Below are 26,928 nucleotides of genomic sequence, written 5' to 3' on the forward strand. Positions count from 1 at the left end.
ATAGTGTTGTTGCTTCTGCAAAGCAAGTTTGTTTTCTTTATCTGAGCCACAGTCTCAAAGTGATTAAACTTTGGGAGACTAGAAGAGCAAATTTCAACACACTTATTTCAGTGGAGTCTGTCTTGTCTCTCATTGTATCATAGAAGCAGAAATGAGATGTGTCTGATGTTCGACAGTTGCTGGCAGCTGTGTTTGTCTTACTGAAATAGCCAAGAAAAGTAGTGTTCCTGTTGCAAGTAATACAGATAACCTGATACTGGGCATTCCTCTTAGCTTCAGATACTTAAAATTATTCAAAGGGCTAGTATATGCTGTTGCTTGACTTTTTACATTTGCTTACAAAATCCTGTACTTAAATGCACTTAAATCTATATGTATTAGATTACGCAGAATGACAGCAATAGAAAGAGAAGAAAAGGAGAAAGTGAAAAAAAAAGAGAGAAAACAAGAAGAAGAAGAAACAATGCAGCAAGCTACATGGGTGAAATATACATTTCCTGTCAAACATCAGGTAAGGTTTTCTTTTGTGTGAAGAACAAACAAAATACAGAAATTGTTGATTTCTTACTCTTCTTCTTTTTTTATTTTAAACTTAAAATTTTCATGTCATTGAGTTCCTTCCTGCCATTGGAGTAGGAACCATGTCCACGTATTCAAGCACATAATCTTGGGCTGAACTAAATTTGACATGTATTATGCTCTTAGTGACACTGCCTGATTTGACAGATGTTTGTCTGCAAAATGCAGCCTTTCCTAGTGGAAGGGTTCTAGATGGCTATTGGAATCTTGTCTGTATGTCTGTCCCTGTCCAGTGCTCCCCTCCCATCCCCACTCTCCCCCACAATAAACATCTAGCCTAGCTGCCTCTAATTTGGAAGGTTATCTAATATGATGGGAACTACTATAGAAACCTCTTTATAGTCTCCTGCAGTAGATATTAAATACTTTTGTTGGAGTAGTTCTTTGCTCTAAATTTATTTGTTTTAACAAAGATACAGGTTGATTCAAAAACTTGTATAATCTTCCAGCTTTTAGGTAAATAGATTCTCACTGTTACATGAAATAAATATGGGGTTTAGATGTTACCATGATAGAAGCAATTTAATTATCAGCAGATATATCTTTAATTTTAGATAGTGAGTTATTTCACAAATATACTTCAACTTGCTTGAAAAAGTCTGTAAATTAAAGATGTTGTTTTGGTTTTTTTAAAAATAATCTTAGGGTTTAAAATAAATGTATACATTAATAATGCAGCAAATAGCACCATTAAAACTACTATTTTAAAAATATATAACAGGTTTGGAAGCAAAAAGGAGAGGAATATAGAGTGACGGGATATGGTGGCTGGAGCTGGATTAGTAAAACACATGTCCACAGGTTTATGCCTAAACTGCCTGGAAATACTAACGCAAATTACAGAAAGTTGCTACCAAGTAAGTGTCTGTGTTGCTTATGGTTTTTTTAAGAACTAACATGCTGCTTTTTATTGCTTATTCAGTTAATTATTTGCATGTGATATTTCTTATGTAGACTTTGATATAAATAGTGTTCCAGAGAAGCTTTTGTGGATATCTGCTAATCTTTGTCAATATAACCAGTTGTCATAGACATTTTTAGCTACATTAAATTGTTTCAATTATGAAGCTGTGTGTAATATTTGTACAGCTTTGTATAGCCTTATGTAAATTAAAGGTAGATAAAAATTATGTAGATAATCACAAGCAAAAATTAACCTCTAAAAAATAACCACTAAAATACTCCCCCCCCCCCCAATATTGACAGAATACTATTAATCAATTTTATTTGGGAGCAACAGTTTTATAAGGGAAAAGAAATTTATTTCTCCAGAAGGTTCAAAACACACCTTCTCATTTATTTGTTCCAAGGATTTATATTAAAAAAGAAAAATTTTGCACAGTTGACTTTTAGAATGCATCCTGAACTGTACAAGTCATATCTATAATAAATTTAATCTTGAGTTTTCTTTTAAAATTTAGAAAATGGTGGCCCACCCTACATTACATATCAAAATTATTTATTTCCTCACATATTGATGTAATACTTTCTCTGTCGCTTTTAACTGGATCAAACACAAAATGGATGTTGCTGCTTTTGGTGTTGTCTATATGATTGTTAATTAGATTTATCTTGCCTTTTGTATTGCAATTAATAGCCACTACAGTGTTAAGCACAAATTCATTTGAATACCAATGTCTGTTCTAGATTAACTGTAGAAATGAAAATTATGAAAAATTATATGTGAATTTTCAGAGTCTGAATTAATATGCTTTTAATAAGCTGGGTTTTCAGAAAGTGGTATTTAGTTTCCTGAAAAACAGGGGTTGGGGGTGGTGGTGTTGGTTTGGGATTTTGGTTTGTTTTTTTTAAAAAAAGCTGAACATGGACTCCTGAAAAAAAAAAACCAAAGTAAATGAAACAGTTTTATCTCTGATGGGCTTTTAGATATTTTTTTTTTAATGCAGTATTGCACTAAGCTTAATCTATGACATTACCATTGTATACTTAATTCTATTTCTGACTTTCACTACTGTGTGAATGATTTGAGAGGTAAACTAACATACATTAAAATGTAGCAGAGTATAAAAAATATTCTGAATAATTGAAACCATTTAATTGATTGTTAATAGCAAAGAGCGAAGATGAAAAATGCAACTTGGATAAAAGAAAAGGTCCAGTTAAGGTAAAAATAGAGAAAGACAGAACAAAGGATTCTCATGATCTGCAAGCAAAAGACAAAACAGATGTTTCAGAAACGTTGGAGAAAGTACAAGTGAAAGAAGAAAAGTCACGTGAAGAAAAAGTAGAAGTTAATACAACTTCTGAAAAATTAGATCATGCAAAAGACAAAGGTGATATACATAAGTTATTTTAAGACTAGCTGTTATTACAACATTGCATGCGTAAAAGCATAGGACCTCAGAAATAACTGTTGAAAAACTGTAACAGATATTGTCAAGACACTTAAAATGTCTCAGTTAAGTGATTACTTATTGTCCCATGTAGTAGTGTCTGAAGTTTTTGTTCCCTTTTTCTTGAAATCTATTAATATGCTAAAAGGTCCATTTATTTCTTAGTACATAACGTAAGTACAGGTAAAACCACATGTAAAAACATAGTTTGGCATTCACTGTTAAGGGAGCTTACTGATTCAGATTTTTCTTCTTCACAGTGGAAAAAGAAATCGATGGTGAAAATGATAAAGTCATCAAAGAAGAACCTATGGATGTAGATGATGTGAAAATTGAATCCCCAATAAAAGATGAAGATAGTCATTGTAAGCTGGATATAATCAATGTCAGTGAGGGATTTCATTTAAGGACTTGCTACAAAAGGAAAGTAAAATCATCAAAATTAGATGGACTACTTGAGAGGCGAATAAAACAGTTTACACTGGAAGAAAAACAACGTCTAGAAAGGATGAAACTGGAGGCTAGTGCTAAAACTGTAGGCATTCGATCTGTAAGCCCCCAGAAAAACATAGATGAGCCACAAATGAGAAAAGTAAAAGAAGGAAGCCAGTTTCACGTGTCTTCCCAAGATCAATCCTATATGTCAGATAAGACCCAAATCGAAGATGCAGAACAGAACTGCTTGCCCATCAGCAAAACTGGTGAGCTAGATGAACCCTCTTTGCCTTTAGCAAACAGGCTATCAAAAAGAGAAGGCCAGCGACTGGATGAAGACTCACTTCAATCCTCTGAAGGTGAAAGCTCCATTCAGAATGATAGTAAAGAAAACAACCCTGAACCTATGACTGCTGATAAGTGTCAAGGACAAGATGCTCTTGGAGAGTCTGAGAGTTCCTTTGTGGATGGCTTGAAACAAACAAATGCAGAAGGTAGAATGAAATGGGATGTTTCGGAAACAAGCGAAAAACCTTTGAAACAAAAACTACCTAATACCAGAGTATCTCAGCGTGAATGTGAAAACTTAGAGCCAGTGGTAACTGAAAGCAGCTGTAGAAAAGATGCTCTGGCCATTCTTGAAAAAACAGATTCAGAAGGGAATTCTGAACAGCAGAGCAAAGATCCAGAAAACAATTGCATGATAAAAGGCCATATTGAACCAACATCCTCTCAAGAAAGTGAAATGGAGGAAGAAATTGCTCCAGGAAAGACTGAAAGTAGATCTGAAAACAAGATTATATTTCACCAAAAATCTGTTAGTAAAGATCTAGAACCATTTAAAACAGAGCTAATTTCTGAAAGAAACCTTGCAAGTCAAACTCTGGAACACATGGATGGGGCAGAAGTTGATGAGGATTTACTGAGCTCTAAACTAACTGAGGCTAACGGTCAAAAGAAAGGTCAGGAACTGAAAGTAGAGACAAGTACCATAAACAAGTATCTTGATCAGACAAATCAAAATAGTATTACTGACAAAAAGAATAATAAAGATGAAGAAGCTGAGACAGACTTAGAAAAATCAGCATTTCAAATGAATGGAAAAGACAATGACATTAAAGTATTATCAAATGATGACTGCTTAGGTAAAGATACCTGTGAAACTAAGGCAGGGGGTGATATTGAACCAAAAGTTAATAATATTAATAAATCCCTTCCAGAACATGAAATAAAACCACTGACTTTTAAGGAATCTTCAGTAAAACCATTCATGAATGGTGACATCATGGTAGAGGACACAAAGGACAAAAATAATGTGGACCCTAAGTCACGTCTGCAGAGTTCACCTGAGTTTGAATTGGGAGAGGGTCTTCAGCCACCAGATGAAGTTCCCAAGCAGAAAACTGAAGAAAACCAGCTTCATCCCGAGAGATCTACCTTTGTTGGGACTGCTTCCATGCCAACGCATACCGTCTGTAAAGAAAATAACCTGACTAGTGAAACAGAATCTATGGAAACTGAAGCAATTGAGGATAAGAAAGTTGCTCCATCGCCTGTAACCTCATGTGAGGAATCTAGCTTGAGTAGTGACTTTGCTGATCAGAATGGTGTACAGACATATAAAATGGAAAATATTAATGGAGAAAGTAAAATAAAAACTGTTATTACTGAAGTGACTACCACAACATCAACTGTGTCTACAGAATCCAAAACTGTGTTTAAAGTTGCAGAGACTGTAGCTTCTAACAATGAGAAAACAACAGTAGTATCATCTACAGAAAATTGTGCCATATCCACTGTAACTACCACCACTACTGTAACTAAGTTTACCACTCCAGCTACAGACAGTAACGTTGATGTCATTTCTGTACAAGAGCATAGTAAAACAGTGGTTACAACAACGGTAACTGATTCACTGACCACCCCAGAAGGCACACTGGTGACTTCCATGACTGTCAGCAAAGAATATTCTACAAAAGACAAAGTGAAGTTAATGAAATTTGCAAGACCCAAAAAAACTCGTTCTGGAACGGCCTTACCATCTTATAGAAAATTTGTTACCAAAAGCAGTAAAAAAAGCATATTTGTTTTACCCAATGATGACTTAAAAAAGCTGGCCAGAAAAGGAGGGATCAGAGAAGTTCCCTATTTCAATTACAATGCAAAGCCTGCCTTGGATATCTGGCCATATCCATCCCCAAGGCCAACTTTTGGGATCACTTGGAGGTACATACTTCACATTTTTGAGGAAAAGTTAAGGATGTGGTGAAATTAATTGAATTTTAAAATACAAGTGATATACATGTTTGTGCCCAAGCATGCAAATTTTGCTATTTATTATTCAATAATTTTCTATAGTGTTCATTAAAGGTAGAATGGAAAACCTTTGTCCCATTGGTTTGGTTAGGTATTTTAACTACATATTGATTTTAAAATATAATTAATACTCTGTTGTTAGGTACCGACTTCAAACAGTAAAATCATTGGCTGGAGTGAGCCTTATGTTGCGGTTATTGTGGGCATGTCTCAAATGGGATGATATGGCAGCAAAAGCTCCACCTGGGGGAGGAACTACACGTACAGGTATTATTTATTTACATTTCTGGGTTTCTTAAGGCAAAAGCTCTTGCTGTTGATTTTGACTATTACACTCATTCCAAGCATTTCTGTAAAGGCTTGATGTTAGCTATGGCATTTGAATTTTTTTAGTCAACAGTTTGTAGTAGTTGCTGTTTCTTTACCTTGAGTATATTGGGTTGATTGGAGATTTCGCTGCTTTTTTTTTTTCTGTTATTAATGTATTGGGACTAATTTGTTGTAGAAACATCTGAAACTGAAATTACAACAACAGAAATAATCAAGCGAAGAGATGTTGGTCCATATGGAATCCGGTCAGAGTACTGTATAAGAAAAATTATTTGTCCCATTGGTGTACCAGAGGCTCCGAAAGGTATGTTTGTTTATACATTTTTTTCTGCTTCCCATAAGTTCCCACAGAACTTAAGGTAACTGGATCTTTGTTAATTCAGACCATCAAGGGAGCAAATATAGCTTGACACAAACTATTCATTCGTCTATTTGAAACAAGTAATGCATTTAACAAACTGACATGATTTATCTGAATCTGAAAGGCCTTCCTGTTTATAAAATGAGACTGAAAGAGGCACTAAATCTTGGTTTACACTTTAATTTTGTTTTATGATTGAGCTTAACATGTGTGTTTTGACTGTTCTCTAAAGAAACTCCAACACCCCAGAGGAAGGGACTGCGATCAAGTGCACTAAGGCCAAAAAGGCCAGAAACACCCAAGCAAACGGGCCCTGTTATAATTGAAAGTTGGGTAGCAGAGGAGGAATTGGAACTATGGGAGATCCGGGCATTTGCTGAAAGGTAAATGAACTCAAATGAGCTTTTAAAGAAAGCAGTTTCAGTGTGCGTGTCTGTGTATTAAAAGTTCCCCATAGAGAACACAAACTCGCTAGCTACAATCAATAAAAGCAGATCTGTGTTGCATTTTTACTGTGCCTTTTGATAATGATAGTCAAGCTTAAAGTTGTAAAGCTAACCTATTTGCTGGTACCAAAACTAATTTCTGCAGATTTTAAAGATTTGTTACAACTAGTATTATATTAATTTTTCCATGCTTATGAACTGATCACTGTTGTATGCTAAAAGACTATTACTGTGATGTATGACCTTCAGTCTTGACATTTGTTCTTATAAACGCAATTAAACTGGATAAAATGAAATCCAGTTTGATGGTTGGATTTTACGTGGTAGTATAACTTACTTTTGGTTGTGTCTTTGGCAGGGTGGAGAAGGAAAAGGCACAGGCAGTTGAACAACAGGCTAAGGTTAGTGAACAGAAGAAGGCAGAGGAATTCAAGGCCCAATTGGAGGCTCAACTAAAACACCAACGATTGGCTGCCCAGCAGGTGGGGGAGCTATTGGTAGTCCCACCTGTCAGCAACTATGCACTGGTAGACCACATGCATTAGAATATGAGAAACAAAGTTTATCCCTATCTTACACCATTTTTGAAACCGGGTTAAAGCAAAGATTTGTTTTCAATTAACACTTTAAAAAGGTTTAGTTTGTTTCCATTTTAAAAGAAGGCTGAGAAGCACCAATCTGCAGGTAAGGTAAGCAGTGTTCTATGGTGTAATGGAAAGCTGCCTTGGTATATAGCTGACTTGGGAATACAGCTGCATTTATCCTTCATGCTTCAAACAAATTGAATCTTTTGATTTTATCCTATCTTAAGTTGGCTGAGTGAAGCCCATTGATAATTTTATGTAAAAATATATAGATATGTATGTATAGATGTAAGTGTGCATGTATGTATAAATGTATGCAATTAAAATTAGGAAACCCAATGCCATGTTGGTATTTCACATACATTATTAATAATTGTGCTTTTTTTCCAAGTTACTCCTTTTTCATTTCATCTTTCCTGAAGAAAATACATTACTAGTGAACAAGTGTTTCTGATTCGGGGGCATTACCGCAATATAATGCTAACCAAATGCTGAAATTTAAATTAATAAATACAGAGGTAATTCCAGTAAGATAGGGAAGAATGTTAGATTATTTGGAATTTTAAAAGAGCTTACTGATACTATCCCTTCACATAGTGGCTCTCTAAATTAAATGCACCTTCTTGACAGTTACAGGACAGAAGGTTGCTAGGTAAGGTAAGGGATTTTGAACTAATTTTTTTAAACAGGCTGCAAACTGGATTTACAGTTAAAAGAATAATTTTTAAAATGACATTCTTAATGGTGAAGTAGAATGATACAGTCTCTTTATTTTTTTTCTGTACCTGACAGGATCTTGGTGCAGGCAGCTCTACGCTTAGGAATGCTAGTAGTAAACTCTGTGTTAATGATGATGTACCACTTACTGACACAGACGCAGGCTGTATGCACGTGATCAAAGCCAAATATAGATGGATATTTTTCAAAGTTTTTTAACCTTTCAGATTAATCTGAGACTTATTAATAAGTTTTCTTTAAAGTAAAATGTGCAGTGAAATTAACATAAGCAGAGGATTTTAGAGATACTATAAAGGAAAATTTCTGGCTGTGTATTATGTGCAGAGTTGCAGTTCTTCAGGTCAAGGAGTCTCGTGTTATAGGTTGTGCAAGCACCTTATTTTTCAATTCTTTACAACTTGAACTAAAATCCTATCAGAGTCCTTTATTTTTCAATACTGGGAAGACAGCATTTATTTTACAAAATCTGAAAATGCTAATTATCCCTTCGTTCCATTTTTTTCTAAATTCTGTAGAAACGGCTGGAACAGCAGAAGCAAATACCTGCAGCAGGTGCGGCCCCCACAGTCACTACAGCCAGCAGCACTGCAACTACTGTCTCAACACCACAGAAAGTTGTGGTGGGCCCTTTAGCAGGCCCAGTCCCCACTGGAACCAAAGTAGTACTTACTACAAAAGTGGGTTCTCCAGCTACAGTAACATTCCAACAGAACAAGAATTTCCATCAGACTTTTGCTACTTGGGTTAAACAAGGCCAATCTTCAACAGGTAAGTAGCCATTTGTCATGGAAAGAACATGTGCTGGAGTTTATCCTATATATGGAATCTATATCTTCTCCAGAATATATAGCATTATTACGTTTCTTGTTATCTTTGCTCTTAACTCTCTTGCTAAGTCAGCAGGACATTTCTGAGATAATATCTGTCTAATTTTTCTTTGTTCAGACTTGCTAGGTAGTCTTGTTTCTGACCTGTCTCATTTGCTACTGACAGTTGTTGTACTAGTAATCATTGATAATGAAAGCGTTCTATGCTGTAACATACTGTTCCAAAAAAGAATCTTTACCAAAGAAAGCGTGACGCATTCAAAAATTATTGTAAAAATAATCCTGTAGTTTGCTGTTTCATACTTGAAAATAGTCATTTCATTGACTAATTATTCTGCTCTAAAACTGACTGTTCTGTGTACCTCAATAGCCACTAGCACAGCTGCCACTTCAGCCACAACCATTGCCAGCACAGGGCAGACCTTCCAGATCTCAGGCAGTCCAGTAACGATGGCAGGGAAAGTGATAACTAAGCTGCCACTCCCTGCAAACAGCAAGATTGTTGCCGTCAATGTGCCATCAACTCAAGGAGGTAGGGGAAAGGGAACTGAATTAAAAAATGTATTCCAGCTTGCTGATTAATTCTCCATTGACACTATTTTCCCAGTGAAGTAAACTGTGACTTGAAGGGGGAAAAAATATTTTTTCTTATATATATATCCAAGTTTCTAGAGCCTGTTCCCCCTGTATTGCGTATTTGTGTCTGTAGGGGAAAAATGCAAGTTTTTTGCCTATAGATTATTCTGCATTTCATAGTACAAAATTAGAAGCTTTGTTTTTAACAATGTGGAATGAAGCATGCTTTTTTTTTGTTATCTAAATTATACATCAACAAAACAACTTTCTTCACAAAAAAAAGCTGCTGTTCTTGGTTAATGCCTACATCTGCTCTTCACTGATGAGCAGGAGTTTGGCTCCAAACTAAGATTAGTGTTTTTTCTTCTTGCCTCAAGAAGAGGACTTAATATTTTGAGATATGTGGATGTATATTGAACAGAAAAGCTCAATTCTCTGTCTCCATTATACTTAGCATCTGAGGAAATCATGAAGGCTACTAGTTGTGTATTAAAATTCGTTAGGTGACAGGAAAAGCTTTACCCATTTTCTTCAGCACTACAAGCTCGTAGATGAAAGGTGTTCAAACTGGTCTCCTACATTTTAAATTAATCAGATTATAGCTTTTAATGGTTGTATAATACTAATTTGTGGCACCCTGTCAATGCAAGGACTTATCTGCAGTTACCATCAAATTGATCTTTCTGAAGATTCATTCTTTCCTTAATCTCTTCTAAAATACCTATTTCTTAACTTAAAATGTGGTTGGACTATCAACAAAGTATGATGCTGCTTCTTTTTACAATATGACAAAGGCTCTCCCAAGAAGTGTTGAAAGATTCAAAGGTGTTCTAGAAACCTGGAGACTGATTTCTAAATGCCACCCTGGAGTTGCATTTGCTTCTTTTGATGGCAATTATGTCATTAATGAATTCTCAATTTTTCTTTAATTAGGTGTTGTTCAAGTTCAGCAAAAAGTATTGGGTATCATTCCATCAACTACAGGTGCAAGTCAAACGTTTACTTCATTCCAGCCAAGGACAGCAACTGTAACCATTAGGCCAAATACCACAGGGACGTTAGGAACAACCACCACTTCACAAGTAAGATGTTTTTCTGATTATTTACTGCAAAAAATATGGGTGCATATATTTTATTTTAAGTTCTTGGCAGATACTAAAAGTTCTGTCTAGTCACCTTTCAATGTTTTTAGCTCATCTCAGCAATACCGTTTATGGATCCTTTATTCCAAGGAAGAGCAACAACTTTCTCCAGTTGAAAAAATTAGTAGTTTAGAGCTTGGTAAGCCTTAGTGGTGTCAGCATAGATGCAAAAATATTGGATCTGCTTGCATCTTGTAATTTCTTACTATATTTAAAAACAAACAAACAAAACTTCAGGGCATACCCTAGTGGCTTTTTTCATGAGTTACATATGCTCTCCATTTTGGTGTACGTAGGTAGTGCAAGGGACACCACTTCGCCCTGGTATGACGGTAATACGGACACCACTTCAGCAGTCAACGCTTGGAAAGACCATCATTCGAACACCTGTAGTGGTGCAACAAGGTATTCTTCCAGCCAGTAGGTTCATTTTAATATTTAAATTTCCAGTGTGAAATCCATGGTTTGTTTCTTCACAAACACTTTCTGTATCGTATGTCCCAATGCAAAAATACCTCATTTTGACTTCTAACAAGTGCCTTTTCTGGCTTTTGAATGTATCAGTTGCAGGCTTTGTCAGTGTTGTTCATCATTGACACTAGGAAGTCTAGTACTTATTTTTAAGTCCATTCATTTGAAAACAAACAAAAAAGTTTAGAATAATTGTGCATTGAAAAAGCCTTTTTTTTTTCTTTAAAGGCAAGCTAAGTGTTTGAAGTACTCTGCAAGTATGTGAATTGAATTAAAATAGAAAACATTTTGCAGACATTTTTCAGTCAACCACACAGACAAATGGTTCATAAAGAAAAATTATGTGCAAACTGCAGTGTTTGCTGCACTTGTCTGATTATACACTATTGCAGGTTGTTGTGACTTGGAGATTTGCTGTGCTCATGGTTAAAATGTTGGAAACGTTTCTTATCACAAATTCTTCTCGTGCAGGTCAGACACAGCAAGTGGTGACTCAAATAATCAGGGGTCAGCCTGTCTCAACAGCGGTTTCTAGTACCAGCACAGCTTCTTCCAGTGCTGGACAGAAGACTGTCACAAGTCCTGGAACACCACCTCAGCAAATACAGCCACAAGCCACATCGCAGCCCCCTCGCCCTCAGCAGGGACAAGTGAAACTTACTATGGCCCAACTCACGCAACTAACACAAGGACAGGTAAAATATTTTACAGCCTCTGGGCATGGAAATGTACTTATGATACATCTTATCAAGCCTTTGGATTTCAGCAGTGTAGTGTAACTGCTCATAAACTTATGTTTTGGCCTTCTTTTAGGATGACTGATAGCATAATTACAGACTGAAGGAAGCTTAAATACTATATGTAAAGTTTTAAATATCACTTCCTGTTGTATTCCCCAGTAATATAACTAGCATCGGCAAAGTTTAGCAATATGGAAAAAAGTCTTCGCATTAACAGCAGTAAGGGACACAATTATTTTGTACAGCCTATTTTGCAGACCTTCAGAGCATAATGTTTGTTCCCTGTCTTTTGATTTTGTGTGAGGATTTAGTTTTCATTCATGTTATCCAGAGTCTCAGAGGAAAAATTACAGTATCTGGAACTGGAGGAAGAAAAAGTTCTTACAGCTTCTGCTCAGATCATGAAGGTCTGTTGGCAAAAAATAAGTTGAGTCCAGCATAGGGTAAAAATAGACATCTGTGAGTTACCATAATATTCTTCAAATTATAAGTAATAGATATAAATGATTGTAATGTACAGGCTGCTTGTAGCCAAATAAGATTTTTATATGTGGAACAAGACTCAGAGTTCATTTCCACAAGAAAAGACTTGGAAGGATTTTTGTAGGGATCTTATTCTGTTCGATGCGTTCACAAAATGTGGAGTTATGCATCTAGGTGTTGGGACAATAGCCTAACTTCTCCATCACTGAGTTGAGAGTCATGTCATGAGCTGCCTAAGTGTCAGCTTAAGCTACAGAAATTCACAATACATTACAAACTGAACAGTCAGTCATGAAAGCTCACAGTTGGGTAGGATCTGATACGTGGTTAGGAAATATTTTCAGGGCAGAGAACTTTTACACAAACTGTTGGGATTCTTGAGAAAGTAATTAATAGCATGTCTAAAATTACCCATGCTCTGTATTGCTTGTAAATTCTAGGAACAAAGATGTTTTATTTTAGCTGCTTTCTGGCTAGGGTTCTTGTCAATATTTGAATGAAAATACATGTAACTAACTCCAACTCAGTAATCTGTTGTTGATAGAATTGTGAAAGAGTATTTTAGTATTTCATGATCTCAAATGCTAGTTTTGGATTTTAGGAATATGGTATATGGTAAAAGTATTGAATTCTGAAATCCAAACTCTAATTCTTCTGACTTTCAGTGAAGTCTATCTAAGAATTATATCACTGATACATCAATATTAACTTTTTTTTTTTTAGGGTGGCAGTCAAGGATTAACTGTGGTAATTCAGGGACAAGGTCAAACTACTGGTCAATTACAATTAATCCCTCAGGGTGTGACTGTAATACCTGGTCCAGGACAACAGCTTATGCAAGCAGCTATGCCAAATGGTACAATTCAGAGATTTCTTTTCACCCCCCTACCAGCAGCTGCTACTACAGCTAGCACAACTACAACAACAGTTTCTACTTCAACCTCGGGTAAGCATTGTTCTGTTCAGCAGAAAAAAAGCTTCAGTATCAGTTGCATGGGAGTTTTTACACAGTTGGAGGTGGTCTGTTATTACGGTATACTTGTTGGAAGTGTATTACAAGCGTAGAAATCTCTTGAATTTCTGTATAGAGCTTTACAGTAGTTCTAAAAGGTTCAAATTAGTAAGGCTCATAGACGTGTCATTTGAAATGAATAGAATACTTGTTTTTATCCTTCACAGCTACAGGGGAACAGAAGCAAGCTCTACAGGCACAGCCAACATCAGCGCTGCCGCCGATTCAGCCACAGCCTCAGAGCCAGCAGCAAGCCCAGCCTCAAGTGCAGAATCAGAGTACTCAGCCTGTGCCGCTGGCCCAGCCACAGGCACCGCAGTCAGCACTTCAGCCTGAAACTCAGACCCAGCCTGAATCTCAGACTCCGACATCTGTTGACTCTCCAGTCACACCTGAAGCACAATCGTCTAAATCTCCAGTTCAGTCTCCAGCACAGACCCAGGCTCAAGGGCAATCTCCAGTGCAAGTCCAGAGTCAGCCGCAGACTGCAATCCTTCCACAAGGCCAGTCCCAAGTCCAGCCTCAGCAACCAGCTCAGGTGCAGACTACAACCCAACAACAGATTCAGATGCAGCCCCATGCTCCCACACAAATTCAAGCTCAGCTGCAGCAATCACAACCTCAGGTTCAGACTTCGGTCTCAACCCTTCCAACTACTCAAAGTTTAAATCAGGTTCCTGTGCAATCCCCAACTCGTCCTCCACTGCAACTTCAGCAGCCTCCAACAAAAGTTATTACAGTGCCTCAGCTTCAGCAACAAGTCCAAGTTCTCTCTCAGCTTCAGTCACATGTTGTGGCTCAGATACAAGCCCAACAAGGCAGTGTGCCCCAGCAGATCAAGCTTCAGTTACCTATTCAGATCCAACAAACTAGCCCAGTACAGGCTCACCAGATTCAGAATGTGGTAACAGTTCAAGCAGCTAGTGTTCAGGAGCAGCTGCAGAGAGTTCAGCAGCTCAGGGAGCAGCAACAGAAGAAAAAGCAGCAACAGATAGAAATTAAACGTGAGCACACCCTTCAGGCTTCTAATCAAAGTGACATTATCCAGAAACAGGTAAAGTTAACAGAAGGAAATTAAAATTTAATGATTGAAACAAAGCTCATTTTAAATGCCTGTTCTTGTTAACAATGTTAATACATTTGATAGGCAGTTAATTTGATTCTTTCAAAGTTAGTGTACGATTGCTTTTAGCAATTTAATTAAATATTCTGAGTTAATTCAGCACATCAAGTCAATTGTACCCTGTTTGCAGTCTTCTGGCACCTTGATTCAACTTACCACTAGCTGCTGGGACAATATATCTTTATTCTCAGTTCAGGAAAGATAGGTTATAGATAGGAGAGCTGATGTTCAGAACACATGTACAGTACTTTCATTGCCTGCTCTAGGAAACTGAGATTTCAAAGAGGTATCTGAAATGTAATGTTGTTGGATGGCTGCAGGGCTCAAAAAAAAAAAACCATACATATATATATGTATATAATGGACTCTTGCCGTTTTTTAAAATAAAACAACCAGTCACTGAAGAAATACTGTCAATTTACATTTAGTCCCTAGTTTTAAAGTCAACATAAGCAAAATATCCTACTCTGGGGTGGGGTGGTGGTGGTGTTAATTTTCAATTTTCAAATAATTGCTTTAAACAAGCATTGGCCCCCTGATAAAATCAGTTTTATTTTGTCACTTACTGAAATAACACTTTAATTTTTTCTTTAACTTAAGAAATGTCCTGGTTCTCCCAGTAATATTATCAAATACTGGCTGAAGTTTTCATATTTTATTTTGGATTCTGTATCATCCTACAGGTGGTTATGAAACAGAATGCTGTCATAGAACACTTGAAACAGAAGAAGACACTGACTCCAGCTGAGAGGGAAGAAAATCAGAGGTGAATGTTCATCATAGTGCATCTTTATATGTGAAAGTTTTACATTTATAACGTCTTTTAATGGTGGTATAATAAAACACTGTTTTGTAAAAACCTGCTTAAAGAAATTTTGCTGTTCTAAAATTGGTTAAGGTAACACTCAAAAATAACTTTCATAATGATGTTCTTAACTTTAAGTAATTGAATCCTGTATATTCTCAATTTTATTTTGATTGTATGGTTTTTAAAGTGAAACGTTGTGTTGGATGTGTTTGGAGCTGGCCACGGTTTTTAAATTCAAGGTAAAAACTATCCTTAAAGGAGCACAGAATTGAGAATGAATGGTTCTGTTGAAAAAACAGCCTGGTTTTTGTTTTTCCTTTATCGTGGCAGTTTATTTCCACTCTTGTCCACTATACATCCCACTCTACAGAAGCAATTGAAGAGTTGGAAGATAGTGCTATTCAACAAACCATGAGATTTTATGTTTGAAGCGGCTAAACACAAATTGGGAGTGCTTGTCATTTGTCTTAGGGTTATTTTGACTCCTTTTCACTCATGCAGTTGCTTCAATTGGATAATCACAAGTGTGTGTGTGTTGTCAGAGAGTAAAAAAAAGAATAGTGTGTTTTATAAAATTTTGATCATCAACTCAGAGGACAAGCTTAGTTGATTACAACAGTATCGCTAGGTGCTACTCGGTTAATGGTCACAGTTGCATAAAGAATAAGATGTCTTGTCATATACTCTTCATTTAATGGTGTCGGCCAAATTGGTATTTAGACTGACAGAAGTCCAATTTAAAATTAAAAAAAGAGAGAGAAAGTTCTAACTAGCATCAAAATACAGGTGTGTATCAGAAGACCGTATGTCTGAGCCTGAGACTACAGAGTTAGCAGCAGCTACCTGTCCCAGCCATTGCTATTTTGTTGTTTGCTTTCAGCTTATATGTCAATGGGGGTTATTTTTCATGGTCACTCTGGCAACAAGAGTGTTTAATTTTCTAGTGGGTTTGAAATAGAATGGGAACAGAAAAGTAAATTCAGAAGAACCAAAATATTCATTTTCTAATTGAAATATCAAGCAAAATAAATGAAAATTGCAGAACAAGTGAGCAGGAAAAGAGATTTACAGTTGAGTGTACAACAAGCAGATGAAAAATTAATCCTGAGTTGTCATTAGTGAAGAAATTGGAAACTGTTTTATAGTGAATTCTCTACACTGAAAAATATTGGTCAGTCCTTATGCCAAAACACAAAAACTTAGTAATGGTCACTGGAAGGTGGAAATGTATGTTTGAGAAGAAGTTACAGGCTTCCAACTTGCTTTTATCTTACATCAGAATAAACAAAATCCAGCTTCTTTCAAGCATGTTTGTGAAAACTGAATTGACTGAAAATACCTCTCATCGTACTGAAGCCTAAGCTTTGTTAGGAGTTTTTTAGGGGAAGGGGAGGAACGATTAGTACTCTCATCAGTTAAATGAAATTGGGACTGGCCCTCTCGAGCCTAACTAGGGACTTGATCTCTCCTAGTGGTGTTCTAGTAAATAAGTATGAGTGGGAGCAATGCATGTTACTAAATTTACCTTCTACGTCTTAAGAAATGTAGTAATTTAGCTTGCAACTTGTAGAGACTGGAGAGCTAAACGATTCTGCGTTCTCAACTGGGGATAAATAGGCAGCTCAGCACAATGTACTTTTTCTTTATTTCTTCCCCAGAATGATTGTGTGCAACCAAGTGATGAAATATATTCTGGATAAGATAGACAAAGAAGAAAAACAGGCAGCTAAGAAACGAAAGCGAGAAGAGAGTGTGGAACAGAAGCGTAGTAAACAGAATGCTACTAAACTCTCAGCTCTGCTTTTCAAGCATAAAGAACAGCTGAAAGCTGAAATATTGAAAAAAAGAGCACTTCTGGACAAAGATCTACAAATTGAAGTGCAGGTATGGACAGTTATTCTCAAAGACTCATTTGATTTTAAAGCTGGTGAGCACGTTTCTGTGTTAATCTTTAATTTATCTCTTTGCTAAGTAAGATTTTAAGGAAACATACAGGAAGAAGTTCTGGTAGTGGATGCATGGGTCTCTGCAAAGCTAGTATATGTCCTTTTTATGCTTCTTGGTTTTCATCTGGACTGAAATTACCTTGTTTCCTGAAACAGCTTCTGATAAATTACAGCTAGTGGGTCATAGCAGGCCAAGAGTGTCATCACTAATGTTATGTGAATTGTAGGTTAAGCACATTAAAAAGTCTGCATATTTAAATGGTTTTAATTATTTTATTTTGGTTAAGCATGGGATTTATGTCTAGACTTAAATCCTGTCCTGGAATAACCATATGAAGTGCCTCCCTCTCTATTTATTCATTTAATATACTTCAGGAGGAGCTAAAGAAAGACTTGACTAAAATTAAGAAAGAAAAAGAAAAAGCCCAGGCAGCTGCAGCAGCAGCCGCAGCTGCTGCAGCCGCAGCTGCAGCCGCTGCACCACCACCACCACCGCCACCACTGCCACCACCACCACCACCACAGCAACATGCAGCCAGCGTCACCTCCTCCTCCTCCACCACAGTCCCAATGCCAGTATCCTCCCAGAAGAGAAAGAGAGATGAGGAGAAAGATTCATCAGCTTCCAAGTCCAAGAAAAAGAAAATGATTTCTACTACCTCAAAGGAAACGAAGAAGGACACAAAGCTTTACTGCATCTGTAAAACGCCTTATGATGAGTCTAAGTGAGTAGTGAATGCCATAGCCTTTTACTGTGTATTCTTAGCTTTAGGTTTAGTATTTAGCTGTTAGTGCAAGGTAGTTCTAGAATTGGAGATAGCGTATCAGGTGTTATTGCAGTGATCACTAAGGTATAAAGAATAAAGTCTCTGTTTTCCACTAGCCGTTACAAAACTATTAACATACTTGATCTATACTATTAATGTACATGTTTTATATTTCTACTTGTTTGCATGTTTCCATTGTATGACCTTTCTGTCTCACATGCACATACTCTTTTTTTCTTTTTTTTCCTCCGCTCTGTTATTCTTTCTTTTGCCGTTTTGCCTCTGCCTCAGAAGCAAGTGACAATTTGGTTTGAGCAATTTCTTGTGAACAAGTAGTTGATGTTCTTTAGAAATAGCTTTGATACCGTCTTCCAATAAATGACTTTTTTTGTAAGTCAAGAGCCAGTGAAGAGGGTTCCAAGTTACTGGACTGCAGTTCACTTTGGACAATGTTTCAGGTAGAAATGGTTTCCATGTGTTGTAATTTACATCCCAGGGTTGATAAAAAAATGAATATGTAAGCATTTGACAAAGTGAAAACTGCAGTCCTCTGTAGTTTGATTCTGACTGTCAATGCGGAAAAATATTTATGCTATGTACAAAGCTTGTGAAGAAATTTAGTAAGTGGTGGAGTGGAAGATTAGTGGATTGCAGGGGGATAGTGTTATGCATTCCTGCTTAAGCTAGAAGTGACTAACATCAGTAGTTAGTAATGGTTAACATCTGATAGCTGTGTAGAGATGTATGTAAAATAAATTTGACTGCAGACCGATTCTAAGTGAGTACGTATCTGCTTAACCAGTGACAATACCAAAAAGTATTAATTGGTGCCATTTGGTGGTGGTTTAAATGCTGATAACAGAAAGAAACCATAGAAGTGGAGCAGTGCTTTCACTCCAGGAATGGTTCTTCATTCCAAATTTAGGGCCAGGACTAGAGGACCTCTTGAGGTTCCTTCTAGCCCTTTTTGGATTTTAATTTTATTTTTTTTAATGAAGTTGAGGTCTTTGGGTTTTTTTCACCTTGGTTGTTCAGTAGCTCTGACTGTTACATCGGTGTGGGAAATTGGACCGCTCTCTATGCTGCCATTGCTGTAGAAATAGCAGACTTCTGACGCCCTGGTTGGTAATTCATTATTACTTCTAAGGGATGTCACCAGTCTCGCTTAAAGAACAAACGTTGTGTTAGGCTCTCTGTCATCCAGTAAATTTAGGAGGATACTGTGTTCTTATTTTGTTGTAACACCGAACAAAGGTCTGTGTATTACAGCTTCTGTTGTTAGTAAGTAATAGAACTGTCACAAAAATAAGATGAACAAATTCCATGAGCAAAAGGATTTGATTGTCAGACAAACTCTTTTTGTTGACTCTAGTGGGCATTTGATTAAGCTGATGAAAAATGTGGTCATAGAGTGAATTTTGGTGGTCTGAATTGAACTGTGCTTAAATGCACAGAATAAAACTTGAAGAAAATGAAATGTTAATAACTTAGTAGTATCCTTAGCAATATGATGCAGTTCTGCTGCTTTGCTTTTTGTGAATTTTAAATTTTATGTTCTTACAAATGATGACTGTACTGTTGAACTACATTATCCTTTCACTGTTTGGAAAGGGATTAGTCAAGTTTTAAAACAGTTTTCTGGTAAACTTTTTTTTTTTCACACATATATATATAGGCATCAGATACTCCTCTTTGTGCTAGTGTCTCTTTTCTACTTCAGAAAAGATAGATGTGCTGCTTGAAAAGCTAATTTGTGGTATATTATGAATACCCTATGCATTTTTTTAGGATGTAGTAAATTCTCAGAAGTCATTCCGTGTTGTGTATTTTATTGCAAGTCTTTTACGTTTAGTTCTCATTTGTGATACTCCAGGGTTATGGGCATTTGCTCATTGTTTTCAGGGATGGTCAGTAAGGGTATCTTTCTAAGATTCCTACTTAGATTCCAATTTAATTGTTAAAGCATAATGTGACACCTGTTCCACATTGTAGCGGCAGGGTTTAGCACCTATACCAGGACATGAATGTGCTTCCAGATAACCAGGATCAAACAGACACAGTCCCTCTTGGGAAGAGGACACAGGCCGAATAGTTGTTGACAGTTGTCAGAAGGAGCTATATCTATCCGTTCTTTATGGAAGGTTGGGTTGTGTGATTTTTTTTTTTTTTTTTTATTTTATTTTATTTTTAGGATTTGCCTGACTGAAAATTAAGAGAAAAGGCAGGATCTGAGTATGCGGGACATATGCAGAGGCCCAAGAAATTAGAGATGTTTGTTTTGTGGAACATGTGCTGCTGTCCTGTTGCTAGTGTGTAGTGTCCAGTGGGTGGTGCTTGCAGACTGACAAACTAGGATGGCGGTAATTCATACAGCAGCAGGTGGTTGGTGGTCTCCAAAATCTAGGAAGGTCGAGGTTCTGAGTCAGCTTGCTTTTGCTTAGGCAGAGAGAATGGATGTGTAACTTCGCCCATCTGGTTGATTATCACTAGTCATAGGTATGTTTTGAGATATCCATACACAAAATGTCAAACATCCTTGCATAATATTTTACAGTTTTGTCACATCATTCTGTGCAAGGTCCCATTCACATGATTCTGTACCTGGTTCCCTTCACTTCGTGTCATACCATATCTGGTTCCGTCACATAGTTGTGTCTGAGAGTAGACATTATTCTCTGAAGAATGGTCCACATTCCAATTTTGAGTAGATTAATATCTGTTTTTCAGTGCGTGCCCACCCCCACCCCCCCCCAAAAAAAAAAATAATTAAAATTATGACAACCATGTCCTGACCCCATTTTCTTTCGTATCATGTTATACCAATATGTATTCCACACATGGCTGGTATGCATGTTCTTCGTAGTATACTTGTAACTCCTAGTTGGTGTTTGCGCTTTGCTTTTGTTTTTTAAATTAACTGAGACCTACATTTTCAAATCTTAAGGAAACATTTCAGTGGCTTTTGAGCTATGGTTTTGAAAATGTAAATCTTTTTCTTTGGCCTTGTCTTTTTGTGCCTTTTAAAGTTTTTCACACATACATTGGAGACACATTTTTAGCCCAGTTTTGTCAAAGTCTGGTTACATATTGATGTGCATTTTAATGACCTGTCAATTTAAAATTGACCCAAGTGACCTTACTGACAGTATAGCTGCAGCATGAAATGTTAGTTTATAAGGATAGAATGCTGGGACGCAGGAAAACTGAGACAGAAAATTGAAAGTAGGCCAGCAAGAAAGTGCATCAGAGAGAAATGCAGGGAAAAGTGCCATGCCATTTGAAATGACAATTACATTGTCATTTTCATTGTGAATACTTTTAGGTTCTATATTGGCTGTGATCTTTGTACTAACTGGTATCATGGAGAATGTGTTGGCATCACAGAAAAGGAGGCTAAGAAAATGGATGTGTACATCTGTAATGATTGTAAACGGGCACAAGAGGGCAGCAGTGAGGAATTGTACTGTATCTGCAGAACACCTTATGATGAGTCACAGTGAGTTCTGATAAGAACCTCTTATTTAATGTTTAGGTAGCAAACTGCTCTGACTGTGGTTACCTGTTCCTTGCAAAGAAAAAAGAAGTTATTCTGCATATGTTGTATTCATTCGTAATACAAATTGCTTTTCAGTAATTGTCTTCCTCTCCAAAATGTTTCTGTACAGTAAATGTTTAGGAAAAGTGAAGCTTTCAGGGTGGACAAAATGTGTTGGGGTTTTGTTTGTTTGTTTGCTTTTAAAAACCAAAACCGTGTACTTTAAATTGGGTTTGATTTTTTTGGTTGGTTTTTTTTTTTTCTTTATTTTAACAAGGGATGGTTAGAAAGATTAAAAGACAAATGTAGTATTTAGTGGATTTTTTTGTGCTTTAGTCTGATCTGGATAGAAAGCATAATTCTGGTATGGGGGTATATGGTTGGTATCTTTTACTGTAAGGCTTTGTGTCGTAGAATAACCCTTCTGTATTCAACTACAAGACTGAAGCTTCCATATGAAAAACATTTGTATGGAGTGAAACAAGATCCCTAGTTATAGTCCAGCATGCACAAAATGTATCTTGAATTGCTCTGGAATACTGGTTGGGTGAGACTTCTGGCATTATACTGTTCCTTTCAACTCTAAAGCAGAGGAATGATTTTTGAAGTATTGATTGCTTGAAAGTGCCTAGTATAAAATTTAGGAACTAATTTTGAAATGGTCTGTAATGTAGTCTGTTTGTAAATACAAAAGCAGTTTGAATAGTGTAATTAGAATTTGTCAGTCTGAAATATGACGTTACACTTGTATTTAATCATGACAAGTATCTGCTTGTGTGCAGGGGATTGCAGGTTTATGTATTTAAATGTAACCTTTAAATTAAATAGATCAAGTCGCTAACACATTTTTGGATCTTGCAGATTTTACATTGGCTGCGACCGATGTCAGAACTGGTATCATGGGCGCTGTGTTGGCATTTTACAAAGTGAGGCAGATCTCATTGATGAATATGTGTGTCCACAATGTCAGTCCACAGAAGATGCCATGACTGTGCTCAGTCCACTAACTGATAAAGATTATGAAGGTTTAAGAAGAGTACTACGTTCCTTACAGGTGAGAATAAGGATTGCAGCAAAGTGGAGTGCTTTTTTACTGTATGGGACATAACTAGTGGGTCTTGGACTAGGTTTTGATTTCTCTTCCAGTTGTCTGAGAATTTTTTTAAAAGGAAATAGCAACGCTTTTTTCTTTCTTTTTTTTTTTTTCGTGAGAAATGCCACTTTGTCAGCTGCAAACTTGATAGGCATTATTGTGCCGAGGAATATTTACAGTAATTAGTATATCACTGCTTCTGAGTTAGTGAAACTAAACAATCTCTTCAATGGAAGGCTTTTAAAGGAAGCAGGTTTACTTAAAATACCAAAAGGCAGAGTATTAGCCTAACTGAACAGGATGTAGAAGGTGCAACGTTCTGTTCTCAGATTAGTTTTATGTGATTTCTGATCTACACTTCTGCACTTCAGTCTCAGAGTTACTAATCTTAGTAGCGTTCTCACAGAAAATTGTTACCAGCATGTAAATGATGGCATCCTGACAAAAAGAACTACATCAGTCTGTCACAGTATATTTCTAGTTTATCTGTCACTCCCAAATATGCCTTTTCTGCTCTAACTGTAAGGAATTTTAAATAATTTTGGTAAAATAATTGCGTGGTAACAGAAATCCTAAAAGAGTAATACTTTGCATTGTTCTGCATTTTACAGACATTTATGAAAACAAATTAAAGTACTTGAAAGTGAAAACAGCAGCCCATTTCTGGGTGTGAAGTGCCAAGCACTCCGTAAATTCATTACATACCTTCCTATGCAGCCTGTTTAGTACAGTATCCTGTTGTGTCTGAATTTCACACTGTTTCCTGTTTTGAAGACCAACTACTCCATTGTTGACACAAGTTTAAAACTTCAGACAGTCATCAAATGAGAACTAGTTACCTTTTCATGTAACACTGCACTTTAAGTTCAGCTCTAGGCCCAAGCAGATAAAAGTATAATGAAAATGTTTAGCTACTAAATAGTGCTAAGTTAACTTAATATTTTTTGTAATTATATCTTGTTTTCCTGACAGGCTCACAAGATGGCATGGCCATTCCTAGAACCAGTAGACCCCAATGATGCGCCAGATTATTATGGTGTTATTAAAGAACCAATGGGTAAGTGTTTCTGAGCAATAGCATGAGTGAGTGGATTTGGATTTTTGAGTATCAAATTAATTACCTGCTAACTATTTCCATGCAGGGATCTTAAAGATATGTTTTGCAGAATACACAGTTTGGGGAGTCCGGCAAACAGAGACAACGTGATTTCTCATTGATATGTGTAAAAGTTCATGAGGCTTAATATATCTACTTTTAGGCTGACTCCTTAACCCTAAATACTGTCAGTCTAATGTATAAAATGTGAAATTCAGCGCAGCAGTAGGACAGAATTCCTGGTTTTAAATTGCTTTATTTCAAGAGGACAATTTTGCTACATTTTGCTTTGCTTGGTTTTTTTCCTGTCTTTTTCTGCATCAGTTCCTCCTACAAAGTGTGGGGTATGTACTCTCGAGTCTGAGGAGGAAGTGGTACTAACACATTAAAGTGTGATGTGCAACTTCAGATGGAGTTTAAAATTATCTTCATCTGACTTGATAGTATACTAAATTTTGTATTATATGTAATTTGTCTTTAAAGCTATATGAACAAGAATTGATTCAAATGTTATGTATGTGGGGGAAAGTGGAAGAAGAGATGCCGCAGCTTTACAGTGTTTTACTCTGATTTTGTTAGACCTTACCAGTTAGCTAGGAATAAACTAGATAAACATTTGAATGTGAAACCTCTTGGGAAAATCTACCTCCTGCCAGAAATGGTGTTGCTAAATGTTATTCCTTTCCTTCCAGTTATTGAACCAATACCTTTTCATATGTGTAAATGAGAGCTAGTGCATCATTTGAGCTTTCCCACCTACTCCTTACTGATCCTAAAAATAAGAAAGTTAAATTTCGTGTCTTGGCAAAATTGTAGTATGTTGACTGAAAACAATATTTTGCTTAGAAATTTTGTCCTTGTCTGTTCTGAAGTCTTGGATTGTGCCATTATGAAAATGCTAAAGAACTCCTATTCCATAATTGATGGGTTAAAGTTTAAAAGAAAAGCTCAAATAATAATGTAATTAAGCATATGATGATTGGATGAAAGAAACAAAAGTGCATTTAGCTCTTTCTGACTTAATTAGCAGGAAAATACACTTGTAAGTATACAAGTAAATAAATGTAAAATACACTAGGTAATCCAGGCCCATTTATGTTTGTTTTCAAACATTCTGGCAATACTGGCATTTCAAAATAAGCACTTTAAGGGCATTTTCCAAGGGCAGGTCATTGTTTTTCTAGCTAAAAGTGCCACTATACATTTAGACAGCTATATTTGTAATTGGCAGTTCTCATTCCTCTCCCTCTTTTTAATTTACATTTGCATTAAAATAGGACAATTACAGCTTACTTCACCATTTGGTCTCATTAATGTGTCCAGTCAGTAAGAATGAGAGCACTAAAATTTTGCGTGATCCTGCACTTGAAATACCTTTCATCTCTGCCATGTGGTAGTGTGTATATGCCTATGGAAATTGATAATTCATTCAAAGCAAGTCATGAATTCAAATAAATAATCAGAAGGTTTAGATAGCCATTACATGTACACATATGATTCTTGGTCTCAGTGAGGGCTGTAAAGAAAATAAAGTACAAGTAGCTGAATCCATTGTCTGACACCCCACCCCCCACCCCACCCCCCCAATTCTTTAGAAAAAGCAAAAGACCCACATTTTCCAGGGTCATTTTGATATTTGCATTTTAATTTAATTGCACACAACATATTCATGCATAAGTGTTTAATTCTGAAGGAGACCTACTAGTGTCACCACCTCACAACCAGCATTTCTGGAAAAGCAACTAGCCTAGATAAGGCTTCGTTTCCCGCAATCTGACAATGTGAACTTCTGTTGAGGATGAAAATGTCTCATTTTAATAATCTTTGGTTTCTTTAAAGACCTTGCCACCATGGAGGAAAGAATACTGAAACGTTACTACAAAAAGGTCACGGAGTTTGTGGCAGATATGACCAAAATTTTTGATAACTGTCGTTACTACAATCCAAGTGACTCCCCTTTTTATCAATGTGCAGAAGTTCTTGAATCATTCTTTGTACAGAAACTAAAAGGATTTAAGGCAAGCAGGTAAGCTAAAGTGTTCCTAATCATAGATGTTCTGTTGTCCCCTAAAATGTCCTTAATGCTTTTACAAGCTTACCTTGCGTTCATACAGGGATTTGCCTCTCCATGCACTTTCCTGGACAACTGCTTTTCTTTTAAAGGAAAAAAAAAAAAATCTGTTCTATGATAACCAGCTGTCATTTTCTGTCAAAATGAATGCTTAAATATTATTTTTTGGAGGTTACTTTCTAATGTTTGTTCAAAATTAGTTGTTAGGTGGAAATTTGGGCAGTATCATAAATGTAGAAAATTTGAATGGCACTTTAAGTCATTGCTGCAGAAAACCTAATGAGAATAATTTCTGATTGGGACAAATACTGTGTTCTGAGTTCTGATAATGTTCTACTGTGCAGTACATACTTTTCAGGTGCTAAAAAGAGACAATCCTTCTGTGAAGCTGATAATCCAATAAAAGAAGTTAAAATACTTTAGTTTTTACTCCTTCTCTTATCTTTTTATAACTTACCATATTTGAAACAGAGGGAAGAAGTAAGATTTAAAGTAGAATATGGAAAACTAAACACAACTGAAAATTTACTGTTTAAAAAAGAACATGCAACTCTACTACAATTTTTTTTATTGCTTGCCTGTTCTGTCTAGTAGCACGTACATGGGAGTTGTATGGCACTAGTCAAATTATAATGTGGTATTTAGCACAGCTGTTCCTAAAACCAGCTTACTGACAACGCTAACAGAGTACACAGATTTCTCCTGCATCACTGCTGTATTCCAACATAAGCCAACTGTAACTGAGTTACAAATGTTGGATGCCTTTCAGCATTACTCAGAAATTGTATATCTGTAGTAGTTAACTTTGTCCATCCAACTGTAACAGTCAACACTGTAACAGACTGCTAGCCTAAGATATTAATGCAAGATTATATCCATTTGTAATTAACTAAATTGAAAGCTTCACTTTATATCCATTGTTGTGGAAGCTGTCTAATTTTCTGTATACGAATGGAAGATTGATAAGACGAGATGAGGTCAAACAAATTAGTCCAGCTTTTTTCTTTCCAATTTAATACTGTATTAATGATTTTTATCAGGTAGTTTTTAACTCATGTTTCTGTCATCTTGCTTTAGCTGGTTATCCAGCATTCA

The 26,928-nt window shown here is 36.4% G+C and overlaps 1 protein-coding gene across 19 annotated transcripts in view; it reads left to right on the top strand.

Moving 5' to 3' along the window:
- Nucleotides 1–26,928, top strand: part of BPTF (bromodomain PHD finger transcription factor) — a 56,965-nt gene that overhangs the window by 28,288 nt on the left and 1,749 nt on the right. For 6 of the 19 annotated variants that reach the window (XM_075044267.1, XM_075044271.1, XM_075044270.1 and 3 more), the window contains 22 exons: nt 382–511; nt 1,301–1,436; nt 2,652–2,873; nt 3,194–5,594; nt 5,827–5,951; nt 6,190–6,318; nt 6,608–6,758; nt 7,180–7,303; nt 8,659–8,911; nt 9,341–9,502; nt 10,480–10,628; nt 10,985–11,108; nt 11,631–11,854; nt 13,106–13,328; nt 13,562–14,448; nt 15,201–15,283; nt 16,984–17,209; nt 17,647–17,996; nt 21,361–21,534; nt 22,435–22,627; nt 23,639–23,723; nt 25,602–25,788. In XM_075044267.1, coding sequence (XP_074900368.1) covers nt 382–511; nt 1,301–1,436; nt 2,652–2,873; nt 3,194–5,594; nt 5,827–5,951; nt 6,190–6,318; nt 6,608–6,758; nt 7,180–7,303; nt 8,659–8,911; nt 9,341–9,502; nt 10,480–10,628; nt 10,985–11,108; nt 11,631–11,854; nt 13,106–13,328; nt 13,562–14,448; nt 15,201–15,283; nt 16,984–17,209; nt 17,647–17,996; nt 21,361–21,534; nt 22,435–22,627; nt 23,639–23,723; nt 25,602–25,788 — 6,738 coding nt within the window. The remainder of the gene's footprint in view (nt 1–381; nt 512–1,300; nt 1,437–2,651; nt 2,874–3,193; nt 5,595–5,826; nt 5,952–6,189; nt 6,319–6,607; nt 6,759–7,179; nt 7,304–8,658; nt 8,912–9,340; nt 9,503–10,479; nt 10,629–10,984; nt 11,109–11,630; nt 11,855–13,105; nt 13,329–13,561; nt 14,449–15,200; nt 15,284–16,983; nt 17,210–17,646; nt 17,997–21,360; nt 21,535–22,434; nt 22,628–23,638; nt 23,724–25,601; nt 25,789–26,928) is intronic. The other 13 variants (XM_075044280.1, XM_075044283.1, XM_075044287.1 and 10 more) reach the window with 8 other exon arrangements.

This window comes from Buteo buteo, chromosome 13 (genome assembly GCF_964188355.1).
Source record: "Buteo buteo chromosome 13, bButBut1.hap1.1, whole genome shotgun sequence".
Classification (NCBI taxonomy): Eukaryota; Metazoa; Chordata; class Aves; order Accipitriformes; family Accipitridae; genus Buteo; species Buteo buteo.